Here is a 17,905-nt window from a genome sequence, read left to right as displayed (position 1 = left end):
GATCTGTTTGTTTGTTTCTTCCAGGACCACTGCAGCACGTGCTAAAGTGGTAACTGACTGGGTGACAGATGGTGGTGTACTGTTGATGGGGTATGAGATGTACCGCCTACTTTCATTGAAAAAATCCTTTGCTACGGGTAGAAAGAAGAAAAGCAAAAAGCAAACTGGCCCTGTCATTATTGATGTGGATGAAGAAGATCGTCAGCAGGAGCTCTTGAAAGGTGAGAATCCACAAACCTCCTTCTATGTATATCTGTCATTTCCATTTAAATGATACAATCCTTAGACAAGTGTTTTTACTAGCATTTGGACATGAATAGACACACATTCTGAAATCAGGAATCCACTAAGGCAGGGGGAGCCTCCAAATTTAGCAACTTTAAGACTTGTGGACTTCCCCCTCTGGCATGGCTGATTAGAGAATTCCGGGAGTTGAAATCCACAAGTCTTAAAGTTGCCAAGTTTGGAAACCCCTGAGCTAAGGAATATATTTCCAGTTTCATCAGAAAAGTGATTTTCTAGTTTATGTGAATTCTTTAATGAATTTATAATTCCTTTATTGACATAAAATGTTTAGAAGCAGAGTTTCTCTGATATGTATATAACCTTTCTAGTGCATGTTTCATTGCTGTAATGCAACTTTTTGTGGAAAGATTTTGTGTTAACATTGTCCCAGTTTTGCTGTTTTCCCCTGGTCTGTGCTTCTTTAAAAACTAAACTTCCATTACAAACATGTGTTCTAGTTTCACTTGCCATTGCATTAAGTGTGGGCTGTCATTGGAAGTTGTAAATGATACTTACTTAGCCTAAGACAGGGAAGTGTTCAGTGTCTGTCTCTTATCAGTGTTGTCTTGAAAACTGAAGCAGAGATTTTCGAAATCCAATAATAATTTCTGAGCAGCTCATTTTCTTTTCTTCAAACTCCTTACTGGATTTAGCACAATTCTTAATAATTATACAACTTCAATTAAGGCTAAGGCAGAATAGATTCCTTTGGAGACATTTTCTTCTCCTTTCAGGAATTGAGAAAGCTTTATCCCGACCTGGACCGGATGTGGTCATTTGTGATGAGGGACACCGGATAAAGAATTGTCATGCAAGCACCTCTCAGGCTTTGAAAAACATCCGATCTCGGCGAAGGGTAGTTCTGACTGGATATCCTCTGCAGAACAACCTAATTGAATATTGGTGTATGGTAGACTTTGTACGCCCCGACTTTCTTGGTACCCGGCAGGAATTCAGTAATATGTTTGAGCGCCCTATCCTGAATGGACAGTGTATTGACAGCACCCCCCAAGATGTTCGTCTAATGAGGTATCGCAGTCATGTCCTGCACAGTCTGTTGGAAGGCTTTGTACAAAGGTGAGGCCATTCGCCGCATTCTCAGTCCTTCAGTCTTTATAAGAAGTATTTAAATAATGAGAGGGTGGGAAGCGTTTGGTTCATCAGGTTGATGAATTAAGATTTTAGACCATCATTAGCAGTACCATTTTGGTGGTATGTGCCTTTAAATCTAGTTTTATAATAATAGCTGCTTTGGTAGAATTTTTCATTTGGGGATATGAAAATAACTTATGAGGACTTGATAAATGCTTGATGTATGTAAATTAAATGTAATTTCATCACAGAGTATAATATGTGGAAAGAAATATTCAGTTGTGAGATTTCACAATAATCTGCTGTGAAAAATTAATCTCTACATATTAAAGTGCTGATCACACTCATTCTTTTACACTTATTAATAATCATACCTAAATTGAGGCGTTTGGTATTTCCTCCTTTCCATTCCTAACAGAAGAATGAGGCGCAGGCTTTGAGGGATTTTCCTAATGTTCTTTTCTCTCTTGTTTCCGTAGACGAGGGCACAATGTGCTGAAAGTTCAGCTTCCCTATAAGGAAGAACACGTCATCTTAGTGCGCTTGTCAAAAATCCAGCGGGCTCTCTATACTGAGTTCATGAATAGGTTTCGTGATGCAGGCCACAGCGGCTGGCTGGGATTGAACCCACTTAAAGCTTTCTGTGTTTGTTGTAAGGTGTGTTTTTAATAAAAAGGGAGCAGTATTTTGTGTAGGTTCTATGAAAATATAACATGACGTTAGTATTATTTAGAGATCACTTTCTTTTCATTCTCTATCTTGAATGTTGTGTCTAATTTTTTTCTAACAATACTGTATGATGATAATGCAGAACACAACCATCTTTTAAGGCTTCCTAGGCATTATCTGAGTAGTGGTTACTTGTGATACAAAGTTTTAGATTGCAATTTGGCTTGGGGTATTTTGATTAAATTGCTTTGACTACCTATAGTAATAAGTAAGCAATATTAATGATGTGAAAATACTCGAGATGGGAGGAGCTTGCGCCGTGGCGATACGGTTTGCAATCGAGCTCCTCGATTGCAGCCGATATCTCCGCCACTGGCCGGTCCACGGACCTACGCTGTCCCGTAGGGACAGCCATCGTGAAGAGCATATCCTGAGGATTCCGGGGATACCGCAAAATCCCTGGAGAGCCCGGGTGAAGCTCTTCTTGCCAGCGGCGGAGAGGCAGCCCCCATGCTGCTGAGGCCGGGGCGACTCCAGACGGAAAGAGTTTGAGAAAGAGTTTGTCGGTTGGGTGAGAACTTTTTTTTTTATTTAATTTTTTGAATTTGGAAAGTTTACTCTAATTATCTGAAGAAACCTGTGTGATTTTTGTTTTGTTTTTTGACAAAATTGATTTAGCGGCGTTTTTTTAGGGAAACGTCAAAGAGAGAATCCATTTTTTTTCTTTTCTTTGCTTCCGGACACTATTGTTACTTATTGGATAACTGGACTGTTTTCTTTTTTTCTATATATTCATATGTTTTATTCTTCTTCTGGACTTTTTATTTTTTTTTTCTGGGCTAGAGGCTTCTCTTGATTTTGTTTGATTTTTCGGTTTTTGTTTTGTGTATTGCAAGCCGGCTTTCCCTTAAGAGAGGAGGGGGGAAAGTGAGAACTATGATACTTTGTAACACTGCCACCTAGAGGCTCGGAAATATTTTTTTAAAAAAAAAAAAAAAAAATAGACTCTTCTTCTCAAGGACATCCCCTGATAAGATAGAGGAAAGCACTTTGTGGAATATTATTACAGGTGTCTTTCTGGATATACATGGCTCAGCTTTGAAGCTTGTGGGAAAGAGAAGGGAGTTATAATTAGAGCCTTGGATAATTAAATAGAGTGCAGTGTTATTGTTTTTTTTTGAGTTCTGCCAACCCCTTCACTAACATCAAGGTCCTTACTTTTAAGCTTGATTTATTTGCAAAGGGAAGCCTCTGAATTTCTTTTTTCTACTTATATTTTATTTTGATTTAACTGATTTTATTTTTTCTTTTGCCTATTTGGATCCTGTTTTCTCTTTTTTCCTTTTTTTTTTTTTTAATGTACATTAGCGGACTATTTCTTTTTCCTTTTTTTAATTGAGGTTTTTTCTTTTTTTCTTTTTTTCTGGCTGGACTAAGGTGTGGAATCTGAAGAAACTTATTTTTCTTGGTTTTTGTTTTGTTTTTTGTTTTTTCTCTTTTTCTTCTTCCCTTCTTCCTTTTTGGCTTTGTCTTGTTTATTATTATTAGTTTTTTTTTTTTTCTTTTTTTATTGGACTAAGGTCAGGAAGAATTTGAAGAATTTTTTTTTCTTTTTTTCTTTTTTTCTCTCACTTTTGGCTTTTTTATTGTTGGCCTTTTTACCTTGGATTATAATTTCATATTTTTTTCTCTTTTTTTTGTGGATTAAAATTTGAAAAAACTTGAAGAGTTGGAACCACTTAGGTTTGGAGTCTCTCTTCATATTTTTCCATCATCTGTTCCATCCTACCTGTTCTTTGTTCAATAGTATCCATTTTTACCTTAAGATCTTGAATTCCTTGCATAATCATCTGGAAGGATACTCTTTCTTGTTCTTTTTCTTTCTCTTTATCTTGCTTTAACAATGTCTGAATTGAGCGCTGTCCAGATGGTGGGGAGGCAGAAGCAGACATAGAGGCACCCGAAGATATAAATTTCTTACTATCTGTATTTTTAATAATAATTTGGCAAATTAAACTTCTCCAACTTGTAAGCTTTTCTTAAATAAAGCCTCACTCTGTTTCCCCAGCCCTTATATATTTATTTAAAAGATTGCCACAAACCTCTGTTGCTTTTGCTGCAAGAGTCTAATTTGGCTGTCCCTCTGGAATTTGGTAAAATTACTACTGGTCACGCTCACCCCCTTCAATGAGGCAGCCGTAACTGTAGGTAAAGAAAATAGTCACCAGTCTCATGAATGAAAAACACCTAGAATTAATAATAAATAATAAAGTATTTGATAGTAATTGTCAAGTAATTTGCTATCCTCTCTCAGATATGGAATCACCCTGATGTGCTATATGAAGCATTGCAAAAAGAAAATTTGGCAAATGAGCAAGATCTGGATGTAGATGACCTTGGCACAGCTGGTACCAATTCACGCTGCCAGTCACAGGGCATAAAAGTGAAAACAGACAGCAATGCTCTGCCATCTACAATTGGGGAGGCTACCAATAGCAAGTATATTCAGGGCATTGGCTTCAGTCCATTTCAGGAAAGAGCCAATCAGGTTGTAACGTATGAATGGGTGAGTACTAAAAATCAAAACTCTTGGTGGTTTTTTTTTTGACTTCTTCCTCCTTTTCTCTTGAGCATGGTGGATATTTGAAGCAGTATCTTATGTCTACCTGTGCACAAATGTATTACATTCATGCTATGTATGGACTCATTTCCCACAGAGAATATTGTTAAAGGTCATTATTATGTATGAAATAGTTCTGTGTAACATTTTTCTTACCTTTGGCTCTTCTTTTCATTCTTACGAAAAATCTCATGTCTTTCTATCTTACTCATAGCAGCTTCAAATAGGATTGCACCATTTACTGCTATTATTATTATTATTATTATTATTATTATTATTATTATTATTATTATTATTATCATCATCATCATCATCATCATCATCATCATTATATAGCAATTCTCTGATCATTATTGTATTATCTGGAGATCTTTTTATCTGTTTTTGTAGAATGTAGCTGGTAACTGATTTGCTTGTAGGATTATCTAACTAGAATGAGAATATAGGCTATATCCCAGCAGCTTAGGTATAGTGAAGGAAGCTAAGAACATTGGGATTCTATAGTCCTGAAAACTTTAAAAACCTTTTTACATTGTCAATACTTTTGCATACATATGACCTAAAAAGTGATCTGTTCTCCCCACAAGCCCTAAAACTGGATAAAAAAGAACCCCATTAAATAATCATTATACTTGATTAAAGAATAACTTTCCTATGCTGCAGTGCAAGTCCTTGCTTTTTGGCAAATGTTAATGCTTTTCATTCAAGTCCAAAAGTACTCCTGTATTTAAATTCAAAAAAGATTCACAAACCTTTAAGTATCAGTGTAGTTTAGAAGCGGTATAACAATAACAGAGTTGGAAGGGGCCTTCAGGATCTTCTAGTCCATTCCCCTGTCCATTCTCCTGCTCAAGCAGACCTTATATCATTTGGTTGTCTAGTCTCTTCTTAAAAACCTCCAGTGATGGAACACCCACGATTTTTGAAGGCAAGCCATTCCACTGATTAATTGTTCTGTCAGGAAATATTTCTAAGTTGGTTCTCTCCTTGATTAATTTCCATCAGTATATGAGAAGGTTTAGGGTGTTAAAAATCAAATCCTGGTGTAATTATGGTATTTAGGTAGATAATAAAGAAATTGTCATGGGACATGTTTTATGAGAAATAGATTTTTGCTATTTTTTTGGAAGAACTTAGAATTGTATTGCTTATGAATGGATTTGTTTCTGATTATGTTTGTAAGGGCACATAAGATATTAGGGAAATCCTGAATTATAAATTGAATTGTGATGTAGCAAGTGTCACTGAGAGATGTTCTGTTTTACCTGCAGGCTAAAGATATTCTTTGTGATTATCAGACAGGAGTCTTACAAAATTCACCTAAGATGGTACTGTTGTTTCATCTAGTAGATGAAAGTGTGGCACTTGGAGATAAACTGCTGGTGTTCAGGTAAAAGTCTATGGGAAAACATTTAAAGTACATTGTAAAGCAGTGTGAATAAATAAATATTTTTAATTTCAACTGAACTATTTATGAAAACATTACCTCATAGAAAGAGAATTTTAATAAACCCCTTGCTGATTTCCTACATTTTTAAAGATTACCCTTAAAAGATGCTTAAAAATGACAGTGGGTTCAGCCCACTGGAGAACGCCTAGCAAAGAGCACTGTATTATTATTCCTACTTTTAAAAGATTTGCCGTGGTTGCATTTGATTTTGAGGCATTTTTCAACATGGTTTTCCAAGTTGTAAAGAACTGGATGCAATTTAATGTTGCTTCCGTATGTTTCCATGATCTTATAAGGTTCTTGACATCTGAGATACAGTTGGTTTTGACGGTAGAACATCGTCTACTCAATGAATTGAATTCTTACGTCACTTTTTAAAAACAAGGATGATATTCTGTAAAGTAGCTAAGCCAGTCAACTAGAATTTGGGATTAAAGGTTCAGATCTGTTTTTTGTTTCTATTGGCTAGCTTTCATCCTGTTGATTTTATTTTTTACAATGCTAGCAAAAATTTGTGGCATACGACAACCTGAGCCTACAGTACTTCTTTGTGGGAGAAATTTAGAACTATAACAGTTTAGAAAAGGAACTAGAAATATGCAAAAAAATCTGCTAGAATTTTATCTCTCTCAGTATAGCTCCATTGTTGGGTTTCTTCAGTTGATAATATGGAAACTATTCTGCCTTCCATCATTATTTTTACATATATATTAATAATTAACTTGACCCTCTTTCAGTTTGAAATAGTTGCCCTATTGCTATTCCTCCATTGGGCCATGCATATGATGGTGAGGATAGGTTAACTTAGATGGAATCATCATGTATAAAATGGGCTGACAGTGTGGAGAGAGTCTAGATATTACCACTTAAGCTGTACTGTCAAGCATTGTGTGTTTTTTTTGTCAGTTTGACAGAAACTCTTGTCTTTTTATAGCCAAAGCCTTTCCACATTATCTGTCATTGAAGATTTCTTGGCAAAAAGGCCAGTGCCTTCTCCCCCAGGCTTGGATGCACAAGGAGTCCATAACTGGATCCGAAATGTGAATTATTATAGTAAGTACAGCATATTCTTCAGTCTCTAGATACTTTGCTGCTGTGCAGATCTTGAAAAATACCAAAAAAATCTGGTAGCAGTTTTTCAAACTAACAAATTTAGTGAAAAGGCATCAGCTTTTGTGAAAGACAGCTCACTTCCCCAGAAGCATGGAATGACATACTCCATGCCCCTGACCAAGCGTCTGAAAACCCATCCCTTAAAATAAATAAATATATGCATGTCATCTTCTTATTTATATTATTGGTTGCAAGATTTTTGAATAATGTTTTGGTTAGAAGTAGCTTTAAATGGATTCTGCCCTACATCACCTATATTTGCCCTGTATCACATCAGTTCTCTCAAACAATCATACTTTTTGTACTCTATATAATTTTATTTTTATAGAAGCTATGCAAAAAAAAATTTGTAATCTAATTCTTCTCACATAGGGCTGGATGGAAGTACCTCTGCCTCAGAGAGAGAACGGTTGATTAACCAATTCAATGATCCTAGCAACACTTCTGTTTGTCTCTTCCTTCTTTCAACAAGGTAAGTCCGAGTCCTTACTAAGGATAGAGACATATGATTGATTATGAAGAATAGTGGATAGCGTTTATCCTGAAAAAGGATGGAATTTACTTTATTTAAGGCACCTTTAGAATTCATATGGATTTAGTTGGTTCCCCCATATCTGTTATCTTCAAATCCTAACTTCATATTAATTCAGATAAAGCTTGGAACAAAAGCAGTAAATCTCAATTAATATTCGATTTACAAGTACGGTATACCAAGCAACATTTTAGGCCCAGGCAAATAACTATTCATTTTTCTCCCCACAGAGCTGGGTGTTTAGGTGTGAACCTTATTGGTGCAAACAGAGTGATAGTATTTGATGCTTCTTGGAATCCATGCCATGATGCACAGGCAGTATGTCGGGTATATCGCTATGGACAGAAGAAGCCTTGCCACATCTACCGGCTAGTTTCTGATTACACTTTGGAAAAGAAAATTTATGACCGTCAGATCTCCAAGCAAGGGATGTCAGGTAGATCAAGCCTTGCCTTAGGCAGATCTTGCCATGCAGTAGGCAGATTTCTTTTGCTCTCTGAATTTGGCTCTCTTTGCTTTTAGGTTTGGCATAAGATTTCCAGTTCTCCCCATCTTCACCCCACCCACCCCTTTTAAAGGTGCAATCATTTGCTAATATCACAGGTTAAGGGAATGTTATTGGAAATACAGATGAAGCAGGAACTGTAGTTCTTCCTCTTTGGTGATCAATGTATATTTTCTTTAGATCGTGTTGTCGATGATTTGAATCCAGTGTTGAACTTTACCAGGAGGGAGGTGGAAAACTTGCTGCACTTTGTGGAAGAGGAATCTGAGCCTCCCCAGCTTCCATTTAACCCCAATAAGATCAAGGAATCTGTTTTACAGCTGGCCTGTCTCAAGTACCCTCATCTCATCACCAAGGTTAGGAAGGAGAGTAAAATCCCCATATCCATGCTATTTTAATACATTGACTATAAACATTACATCTAATAAAGTACGTATATTAAGAATGTATGGTGCCTGCAAGAAATTAAATTCAAGAAAATGTGCCTCCTCAAATTACCTGTGTCTGTCCCTTATTGATTATCAGAGGCAATATATTCAAGGAACAGGATATAACGAGGTGCTTGTTTATGTCAAGGAAAGCCCAGGGTTGACGTATTGCTCACATATTTCATCAGAGGTGGGATTCAGCAGTGTTACTTCATTGGTAAATAGCATTTCCCCATTGCAACAAATTCCTTAGTTTTATCTCACATTACGACTACCACATTTGTTCAAAAGAGTTGGAGGATTCTCCAGATCAGATCGGAAGTTGCATGGAGAGAAGTGGTGGTAGTATAGATTGGGGTGGTGTGGGAGATAGAAAGTAGTAATATGCAGGTAAAATATACGTCTTTACTAATGGCTGTAGTCTAGCATAAGGACTGACCTCTAGATTTTTGCAATCTTACTACTTGATTATTTATCTGGATAATAAAGATGGCAAGTGGCTGTAGATCAGGGTTCCTCAAAATGATCAGTATCAACCACCAAAAGCCAATGGGACAATCCATTCTTCTTGTTGTATAGTACTATTAGTTAAAATAATACTTATGAAATTATTTTTTTATAATGTTTGGGGGGGTCGAACAATCTGAAACTTTCATGAAAGGGCTGATGAGCTGAAGCGTTTGGGGTTCCCTACTGTAGATGAAGGCCTGGCTTTTTCCCAAAGGCCGGGATATGAATGTAGGTCTGGCATTTGTGGACGTCCCTGCAGGCTTGGACTTGGCAACTTCCTGCTGGCTTCTCCATGGATATTGGTTGTGGGAAGTCAGCAGCAAGTTGCTTTGCCCAACAACCATGGGATTTGGTTAACATCTGCAACTAGCTCTACAGGGATTGCTGTCACTGAGCAATGCAGATGTGTCTTATAATTGCCTTACTTAGCATTAGAAATTTCGATCCCATTTGCTATCATAAATCAAGGACTATCTGTATCTTTAATAAATAAAAAAATACACTGATGCAGGAGAAGGTCCCTTCCCATTCCTACGTCAGATTAAACATTTGTGGCCTAACTCTAAATGTGTACTTCTAAGATAGAGCAACCTGATGTCCTGATATTATCAAGGGGGATTAAATGCTAATTATATAAAATAATATCAAAATGGTCCTAATTGTTTCATTAGACAATTTGGAGGATTATTTTGATTGTTCAGGGACGGGGTGGGATTGTTGTTTGACTTCTTGCTGTTTTGTGATACTTTCAGTAAACCAATGTGCTTCAGATGCAACCTCCTTATGCTTTAATCACCACAGGAGCCTTTCCAGCACGAGTCCCTGCTAATCGATCGTAAAGAGCACAAGCTCACAAAGGCAGAGAAAAAAGCTGCAAAAAAGAGCTATGAAGAAGAAAAGCGTGCATCTGTCCCTTACACCCGTCCTTCCTATGCTCAGTATTACCCAGCCACTGACCAGAATCTGACAAATATTCCTGCCTTCAATCAAAGGAACTGGTGGGTACCTTGTTCCTTTCCATGAAGCTAAAACAGGAGTAGCAAAATGTATCTCTTACTTCTCCCCCCTTGGCAGTGTTTTCCTGGTCCCCAGAATATAGGTTTAAACAAAGTAGGATATTGTCGTCTTGGTAGCTGTGAATAGTTGAAGCTGATATAGAAAATAAGCCAATACTTAGAGTGCATTGAACAGAATCTTATTGCGATGGGGAATCCAACACTGAAAATACCAATAGCACATATAGGCCATAGCACACTGGCTTAGTAAGTACACGCTTCCCGCCTGGGATATTAGGTATATTTTTCAAATTCATTACTATTGAATTCCTGACACCATGTGGGAGAACATGAAAGTATTTCTGTTTAATAATATCACTTATTAAAGACCTTCCTGAGGCGATTGCATATAGAGAAATGAATATGTGATTTGGCAGCTCATGGTCATTCCTTTGCAGTCTACTTATTCCCTTCTTGTGGAAGATCCAGGAAGAGTTATTTCAGCAGAAACAAGGTGCTGGAATGGAAGGTCCTGCTTGTGAAAAGAAGCTGCTGGGTTCTTTCAAATGCTGTAATCCCCTTGGCTTATTTCTTGCTTTGTAGGCGGCCAAGCCTGAAAGGTGAGGACCGGCCAGTGGCAAGTGTGCGTCCTGTTCAGTCCACCCCTATTCCGATGATGCCTCGTCATGTCCCCTTAGGCAGCATGGGAGCAGCTTCGGTTTCCAATCCTGCTATGAACTTCCCCATCAATTACCTGCAACGAGCTGGTGTTCTCGTGCAGAAGATCGTCACCACAACAGGTCAGTTGCTTTGGTGATTACACTGTACTCTACTTTTCTTAGGAAATGAGATTGCACCAAACATGAATTGAGAAAAAAAAATGTCAAGAACACATTGAGGTTAGTTCTCTGATAACAGAATCTTATGTTGACCCTTCATTGCTGTGTTTTATATAGGACAGCCACACATTTCTAAGGCTCAGGACCCAGTCTTAACATAGGTCTAAAACAAGACTCAATTGCCATTACTTTAATTCATTCTGCATGTTTATCTTCCTGATATTTGCTCTAGGGGAAATAGAGAATATTCTTCCATTATGAAAGAGAAAACATTGGCAAAACCATTTGGTCATACTGACATAATGTGCCTAATGAAAATTCTGCACTCTATCCAGCTACCAAATGTGCTGAAGGCTTAGTCATTTTTGTACATGCTTTTCTCTTTTATAAAAACACAAAGTACTTGAAAAGACAAAGGAGAGTGGTTGAAATGTCACTGCTGTAGCCTCCTTCGTTAACTCATCATTTTCCTGAACTAACAGTTAAATATAGAGCATTATCCATTAGTATAATTATTTGCTGGCTTTTTCTCTCCTACTGCATTTTTAAAATATATAAACACATACTGGTTCTCTGTTTTATATAATACCCAGCCAAAAGTAACTAAATGCTTGGAAAATGTTATTTTATTTAATTGAATCCCTTTGAAGCCTCATGCAGTGATTCACATACCTATGATTTTATCCGTTTTAGATATAGTGATTCCAGGTACGAACACGTCCACAGATGTGCAGGCAAGAATCAGCGCTGGTGAAAGCATACATATTATACGTGGGACTAAAGGTAATTGAGATAGTTTTCCATTACAGATTCTAGCTTGTAGTATAGGATAAGGGTGGACTTTATTTACTTATTTTTCTTCGATATTTCCTACCTATTCTATCATCTCTTGTTCAAAAAGTGAAATGCCATTGGGGAAAAAAAATCTCCATACAGTAAAGAAGTTCAACATGGTTTTCTACCACAAATTAACATATTTTGATAGATTTATTTCCTTGCTTCAGATGGACCACATTCATTATTCGTTTTTGATCATACATTTGTTCATTACTGACCTGTTTTAATAAGACAGTAGTGTAATTAGCTATCTCACATTTTTATAAACATATTTTGAAGATAGAATTAAATTTATCAGGAGGATTGAAGGAGATTTTGTCCTTTCCATATAAGGATTTCTGTACATTGTTGTTGTGTGATCTGCAAGTAACAGAGTACATTTCATTTTTTGCCAGAAATCTTTATTTTAGTGGTCTGCTTTCACCTTCACAGTTTTGTCTTAGCCAGATATTGGATGCTGCTTCTTGTCCAAGCTGCTTTTTAAAATCCCCTTTTCAAATAGTCACTTACAGGAGGCAGCAGGAGAGTTGATTGTAAATTGTTTCTAAGGCCTACTTATTTTGCTGTTGTAAAGGACTCTTTCAAGCAGTTCTCACTTAATGACCACAACAGTCTGTCACTCTGTCACTAAGTGATGCAATTGCTAAGTGAAATACCATGTGACCACAACAGACTTATGTCACTTTTCATTCAGCTGTTAACCAAGTCATCATAGGTTAAGCAAGACATCACATGACTGTGGCTTGTGATTTTACTGCCAAGTTCTCCATTAACTGTTTATTGGAAGCTGGTGGTGAAGTGTGCAAATGGAAGTCACACGTTGCAATCATCCTAAATGCAAGGTCTACTTGTAAAGTTATTTTTTCAACACCACCATAACTTTGGTCACTAAACAGGGCATTTGTTAAATGAGGTCTAATTGTACGTATTTTGGACAATACACCAAAATGAACAATACAATGAATTTGTATTGTCGAATACATTTTGTAACTCCATACAAAATGTATTCAACAACCAATAACCTCATTAGGGGGGAATTAGACAACCCATGACCAGTTGTATTATCATTTGAGAGATATTTCCTTCCCAGATTCCTCTATGTCTTCAACAGTGACAGTCCTTCTAACGTGCTGCCTTCACTGGAAAAGATTCGGGGAGATAATGAGAGAAGTATTTGCTTTGAAAATAGCCCATGTTGAACTGTAGAACACAGCCAAACATCAGGAGTCAACCACATGGAATTTATGCCATTTTGTATTATGTCCTAAAATAATTGATCATAATTTGGTATATGATGTTAATTGTACTAGCTCTGGTTTATGAAAAACTATCAAGCACTTTTATCTCATTTGAACTGCTTTGTTTTTATTTATATTGAAAAGGTTAAATAACTGCCCATATTCTAATAAACTTTGAGCAGTTCCCCATGTGTGTGTTTGTGTGTGAATGCGCGCGCGCGCACACACACACATACTGTAGCCACTGATCCCATCCTTTCTGCTTGTAATTAACATAGACTCCTCATAACTTATTGTGGTGTAATGTTAAGCATTCTAAACATGCAAATTACCACCCATGAGAATATTACTTGTAGTTTTGAACACTTGGTCTTTTAGTTACATCCTACAAAACTATTAGGATGATATTATGCCTTTGAGAACTATTGATTGTGTAGTGTTGCTTTCATAACTTTGCTACAATGGTCTGCAATATTTTGATTCTAGAGAACTAAGCAAAGAGTGAAGACATCTTATTGTTGAACAAAAGGTGCTTTGGTCTGTTAGGTAGATGTTTTTTCCTAATAGTCACTATTGTATGTAGAAATGATTTATGTGAATGAAGGCAAACATACGTACCCCAGAATAATGTTTCAGGATCCAATTGAGTTGGTCACCGGGACCAGAGATTTGTTCTTCCAAGCTTTCAGACTAGTGAATCTTCTGAATCTCCTGGAAATTGACAAATTCTCTGATGGGCTTCAGCACAAATCCAAAACTTGGAAGAATGAATCTCTGGTCCAAGTGACTCAGGTTGGATCCTGCAGAAATGGTTCAACTCCTAGGCTCCCAGTTCTGTGCTTCTAGGTTCCTGTGTAACTGATACAAGATTCTGCATCCCAATGAATGAAATTATTCTTACATATTCTTTGAATAAGTAAATGTGGAGAGGAGCTAGCATGCTACAATGCAGAGCCCAAGTCACAACCATAATTAATACCTCCAGTAATGTTCCTAGTCTCCCTATAGACTCCAGAGACATTCCTAGAAAATAACACGATGAGTGAGTGGAGGCATGTCCATCTAGCCAGTAGACAGACAAATGACAAGTAACTGTTAAAGAGTTTGTTGTTGTGAATTATAGTAGCTGCCTTACTATACCTGTAAAATGCTCTATTGACCTACCCATCTCCCAACTGGGGAAGCCTAGTATAATTATTATGATCCATCTCTCCCCCAGGAACATACATCCGGACCAGTGATGGGCGGATCTTTGCTATCCGAACTACTGGCAAGCCAAAGGGCAGTGAAGACCATCGCATGGTTGCTTCAGGTGAGCACCGTTTCTGAGTGTCTCTTCTATTATTTTACTTGGAAAGCGTTCAAAGGGATTATTGATATTCAACCTGCTTTTTCCTAACATCAGTAATAAAATGCAGACCTTAGAAGATATTAAAAGACATTAATTAAAAGAATATATTTGCATTCAGTTAGAGAAATGAAAATTATATTAGAATCAAGCTGAAACAAATAAAGATTAATAAACATTTAGCATTTTAATTCATGTTAAAGCAGGAAGGAAGAAGACCTGACAATGTGTTTACAAGGAGGATGTTTTGTTATGATTTTTATACTTTGTTAAGTGTTATCAATTTAATAAATTTTGGAACTCTTTAGCAGCCAATGAAACTATCTATGCCAGAGTTATTCCAGTCATACAAAGGAAATAAGAAAAATGGTTTTCATGGTAGAAGTTAAATAAACCAGACTTAACTTTATTTCTTTCACACATTATTTAAGCTTCTCAATCTTTAATTTATGGACTTTTTACATTATTGATTATCACGGACACTGAATGTATTTTGAACTCACATAATACATTTCTACCATGCTTTATAACTTTTTAAAATCTTTTAATATAATATTTCTGTGTAGACTTTACCCAGCTTTTAACTTCACTTAAACAATTAGCTTTTTCTTTGCAAACCCATGACAGCCTGGAACTGATGTTAAAAAGAAAATTGATCTGAATATTCCTCTGTCAAAAATCATGCAACAAATGCAGACAGGAGAATTGGTAAAACCCATGCCAAAATCAGCCCCTTAATTGAGTAGAGAAATGAAAAGACAAATGGTGAAAAAACTACAACAGCAATATTGTTCCATTTTTATCACTAGAATACAGGTAATTGCAAGGGATGCAAGCGTTTAGAGTTGTGGTTTCTAAGATCTAGTGTTTGCATGAACAACACTAGAAGCAGAGAGTTTGGAACAAGATTTATCTGTTACAGTAAAGAAAGTACAGGTATACATCACCCATCTTGCCAAAATAATGCAAATTTCCAGCCTGTTAAATTGTGTTGAGAGAAAAAGCTTTAAAACTGAATTTTGAATCCTTCCTTTCTCCCGTCCTTTTCTTGGAAATTGCTGGCTTTCTTCTTTAATGACTTTACTTTAATGACTTTGCAATGAAACCGGCTTATCAAGAGCTATGTTCTGGAATCTCTGCCTGTAAGCTTTTAGTTTTAGTATCACTTGAGAAAATGTCTGACTTCATTCATGTTATACAGCTCAAAAGGATATTGTAATACGTACTATTGAAAAATGGATTGGTTCAGAAGAAACAGCAGGGATATAGGCACTAAATACTATCTTCTGGAGGACAACCAGCATTCAGTGTAAACTGTAAACTTTTCTTAGACCCTACTGCCCATAATAATTTAGATTCCCCACCTGCTACTGAAATGAGTTACTGAAAAACAAAAGTAGCTTACAGTCTCATTAACCAGGCTGGTTTTTTTTTTTCTATGACCTCCTCTGATACTTTAGTGCCATTCCTGGTTGCTTTCTCCATCTTACCTGTTGTTATACTCTGCTTTACGCAGGATCCCAGGGTCCATCTGTTGAATCCACAAGCAATGGCAGACACAATGCCTCATCCCCCCAACTTCCCAACCCAGAGGAGCTCACTCGGCCTATTTCACCAGATAGTCCTGAAATCATCAGCGAACTGCAGCAGTATGCAGAGGCGGCAGCTGCCCGTGAGTCCAAACACAATTCTCCCACCACCAATGCTACACCTGGATACTCTGCTCGGAAAGACAATGCAGCCCACGCGACAGCTCGTGGAACTGAGCAGCGAGTAGGGACACACGGTTTGGCTTCTTCCTCAGCCTTGCCAGCCACTAGTCAACCTGTTGACAGCCACGCAGTGCTGGACTTACGAGGGAACAAGCGTAAGTCAAGTTCACCGTCCGGTCCAGATGAGCAAGCCCATCGGCAGCAGAAGAAACGCTCACTGCCAACAACCGGTCAACCATACGAAAGTGGGTACCCTGTCTCTGGTGGGTTCACCATGCCCTCTGTCCCTTTAAACCACAACTTAACCCATCCATTTGCTCCCCAAGCAGGCAACTCATTGTACATGGGCACAGGCTCCTCCTATTACCAGCTGCCTAGCTTGCTCTCAGATCCTCATCTGATGTTTCCTGTGACTACTGACCCTCTGCTGACAGCGGGCACTGCTAGTTCTTCTGCTGCTACCTCAGCCACCGCCAGTGTCCCCTCTTTCATGTTAAACCCCTCCATGACGGGGGTGCTCTCCAACTATTCGCTGCCCTTCTCACAGTCACTCCTCTCCGAGCCCAGGATGTTTGCTCCTTTTCCATCCCCAGTCTTATCCAGCAGCCTTCCCAGGAGCATGGCATCTGCCTACCCTGGCTTCATGTCACCTCACGCGGGATATCCAGCGGGGGGCCTCCTTCGGTCTCAGGTGCCCCCATTTGACACCCGCGAGGTCTCTGAGGTGGGATGCAGCTCCAACGAGGATGAGGACAAAGATGATGATGTAATGGAAATCACAGGGAAGTAATGGGCCTAGTCACTTCTTATAGATTGCATCTTTGGTCGGGAGGCAAAAATTCCTTGCCGGACCTTTCTGGGGGTCAGGATTTTCTATCTAGAACACAGCAGAAGTGGAGGAGGAGGAGGAGGAGGCTGGAAAAGAAATGGCATGCTTAGTTGTCCAAGATCTGCTTTGTGTGGGAACTGAATTGAACGGACGCCCCTCCCGCAAGGAGTGGGGGGAAACAAGAGTTGGGCAAGGGAAGTATCACTGCAAACCACAGGAGTGCCTCCTTGACTTTTCCCTCCCAGGCTGTCTGTGTTGTCCAAAAGGAAGACTTGCCATTAATATTTCAGTGCCCTTTGTTAGACTGGAGACATCGGGCGGATTTTTTTTTCTTTTTCTTCTTTTTTTGGTGTCTATGGAATAATACTCATACACAAAAACGGCCTTATCTGAGAAAGTTCATTGTCCCATGATCAAAAGCCGGAGATTTGGTGCCCTGAGAAACCTGAGCATGACTTGCGTTCTTGACGGAGGGAGGGAGGTGGGCAAGGAAGAAGCAGGAAACCTGTCACGTCTAGGTGGGACTGGGAGGGAAGGGGGTGGGCAGGGTCTGTGTGAAAATGAATCCTTCATCTTTCCGAGCGTTCAAGGCACATCAGCCCAGGGCCCTTCATCCAGGCCCTCGTGGAGCGGTGACAGGAGTTGGAGAGAGATGGGGTGCAGATATGGACTGCCCTACCACCACCTCTTGCGTTTGAAGGCGGGGAGGGCCATTGGTGGGTCAGTTTCTTCTGGTTTCTTCAGCACCGTTGGGTTAGGACTTGTGTCAATCGTTTCGTGAGGTAGTGCTTGATGGAGACATTTTAAGGCTTTTCTCAGTTCCCCATCTAGCTGGTTTTTTTTTTTTTTTAAAGTGATTCGTCTCCTGCTGCTCCTCCCTCCCCCCTTTGAAGCGATGATGAG

The 17,905-nt window shown here is 38.4% G+C and overlaps 1 protein-coding gene across 4 annotated transcripts in view; it reads left to right on the top strand.

The window, feature by feature from the left end:
- Positions 1-17,905, top strand: part of RAD54L2 (RAD54 like 2) — a 74,690-nt gene that overhangs the window by 52,204 nt on the left and 4,581 nt on the right. For 2 of the 4 annotated variants that reach the window (XM_087924045.1, XM_026725272.2), the window contains exons 9-22: positions 25-221; positions 1,020-1,362; positions 1,857-2,034; positions 4,361-4,612; positions 5,938-6,056; positions 7,051-7,169; positions 7,602-7,701; positions 7,992-8,197; positions 8,447-8,622; positions 10,006-10,202; positions 10,803-10,999; positions 11,732-11,821; positions 14,333-14,425; positions 15,978-17,804. In XM_087924045.1, the coding sequence (XP_087780171.1) occupies positions 25-221; positions 1,020-1,362; positions 1,857-2,034; positions 4,361-4,612; positions 5,938-6,056; positions 7,051-7,169; positions 7,602-7,701; positions 7,992-8,197; positions 8,447-8,622; positions 10,006-10,202; positions 10,803-10,999; positions 11,732-11,821; positions 14,333-14,425; positions 15,978-16,963 (3,253 nt within the window). In that variant the 3' untranslated portion in view covers positions 16,964-17,804. Of the gene's footprint in view, positions 1-24; positions 222-1,019; positions 1,363-1,856; positions 2,035-4,360; positions 4,613-5,937; positions 6,057-7,050; positions 7,170-7,601; positions 7,702-7,991; positions 8,198-8,446; positions 8,623-10,005; positions 10,203-10,802; positions 11,000-11,731; positions 11,822-14,332; positions 14,426-15,977; positions 17,805-17,905 lie in introns of those variants that run through there. The other 2 variants (XM_087924047.1, XM_087924046.1) reach the window with 2 other exon arrangements.

Source organism: Pseudonaja textilis, chromosome 2 (genome assembly GCF_049901715.1).
Source record: "Pseudonaja textilis isolate UNSWEBS1 chromosome 2, rPseTex1.2, whole genome shotgun sequence".
In the NCBI taxonomy this organism is placed as follows: Eukaryota; Metazoa; Chordata; class Lepidosauria; order Squamata; family Elapidae; genus Pseudonaja; species Pseudonaja textilis.
Note: the sequence above shows the minus strand (reverse complement) of the source record. Positions and strands in the feature narration are given on the sequence as shown.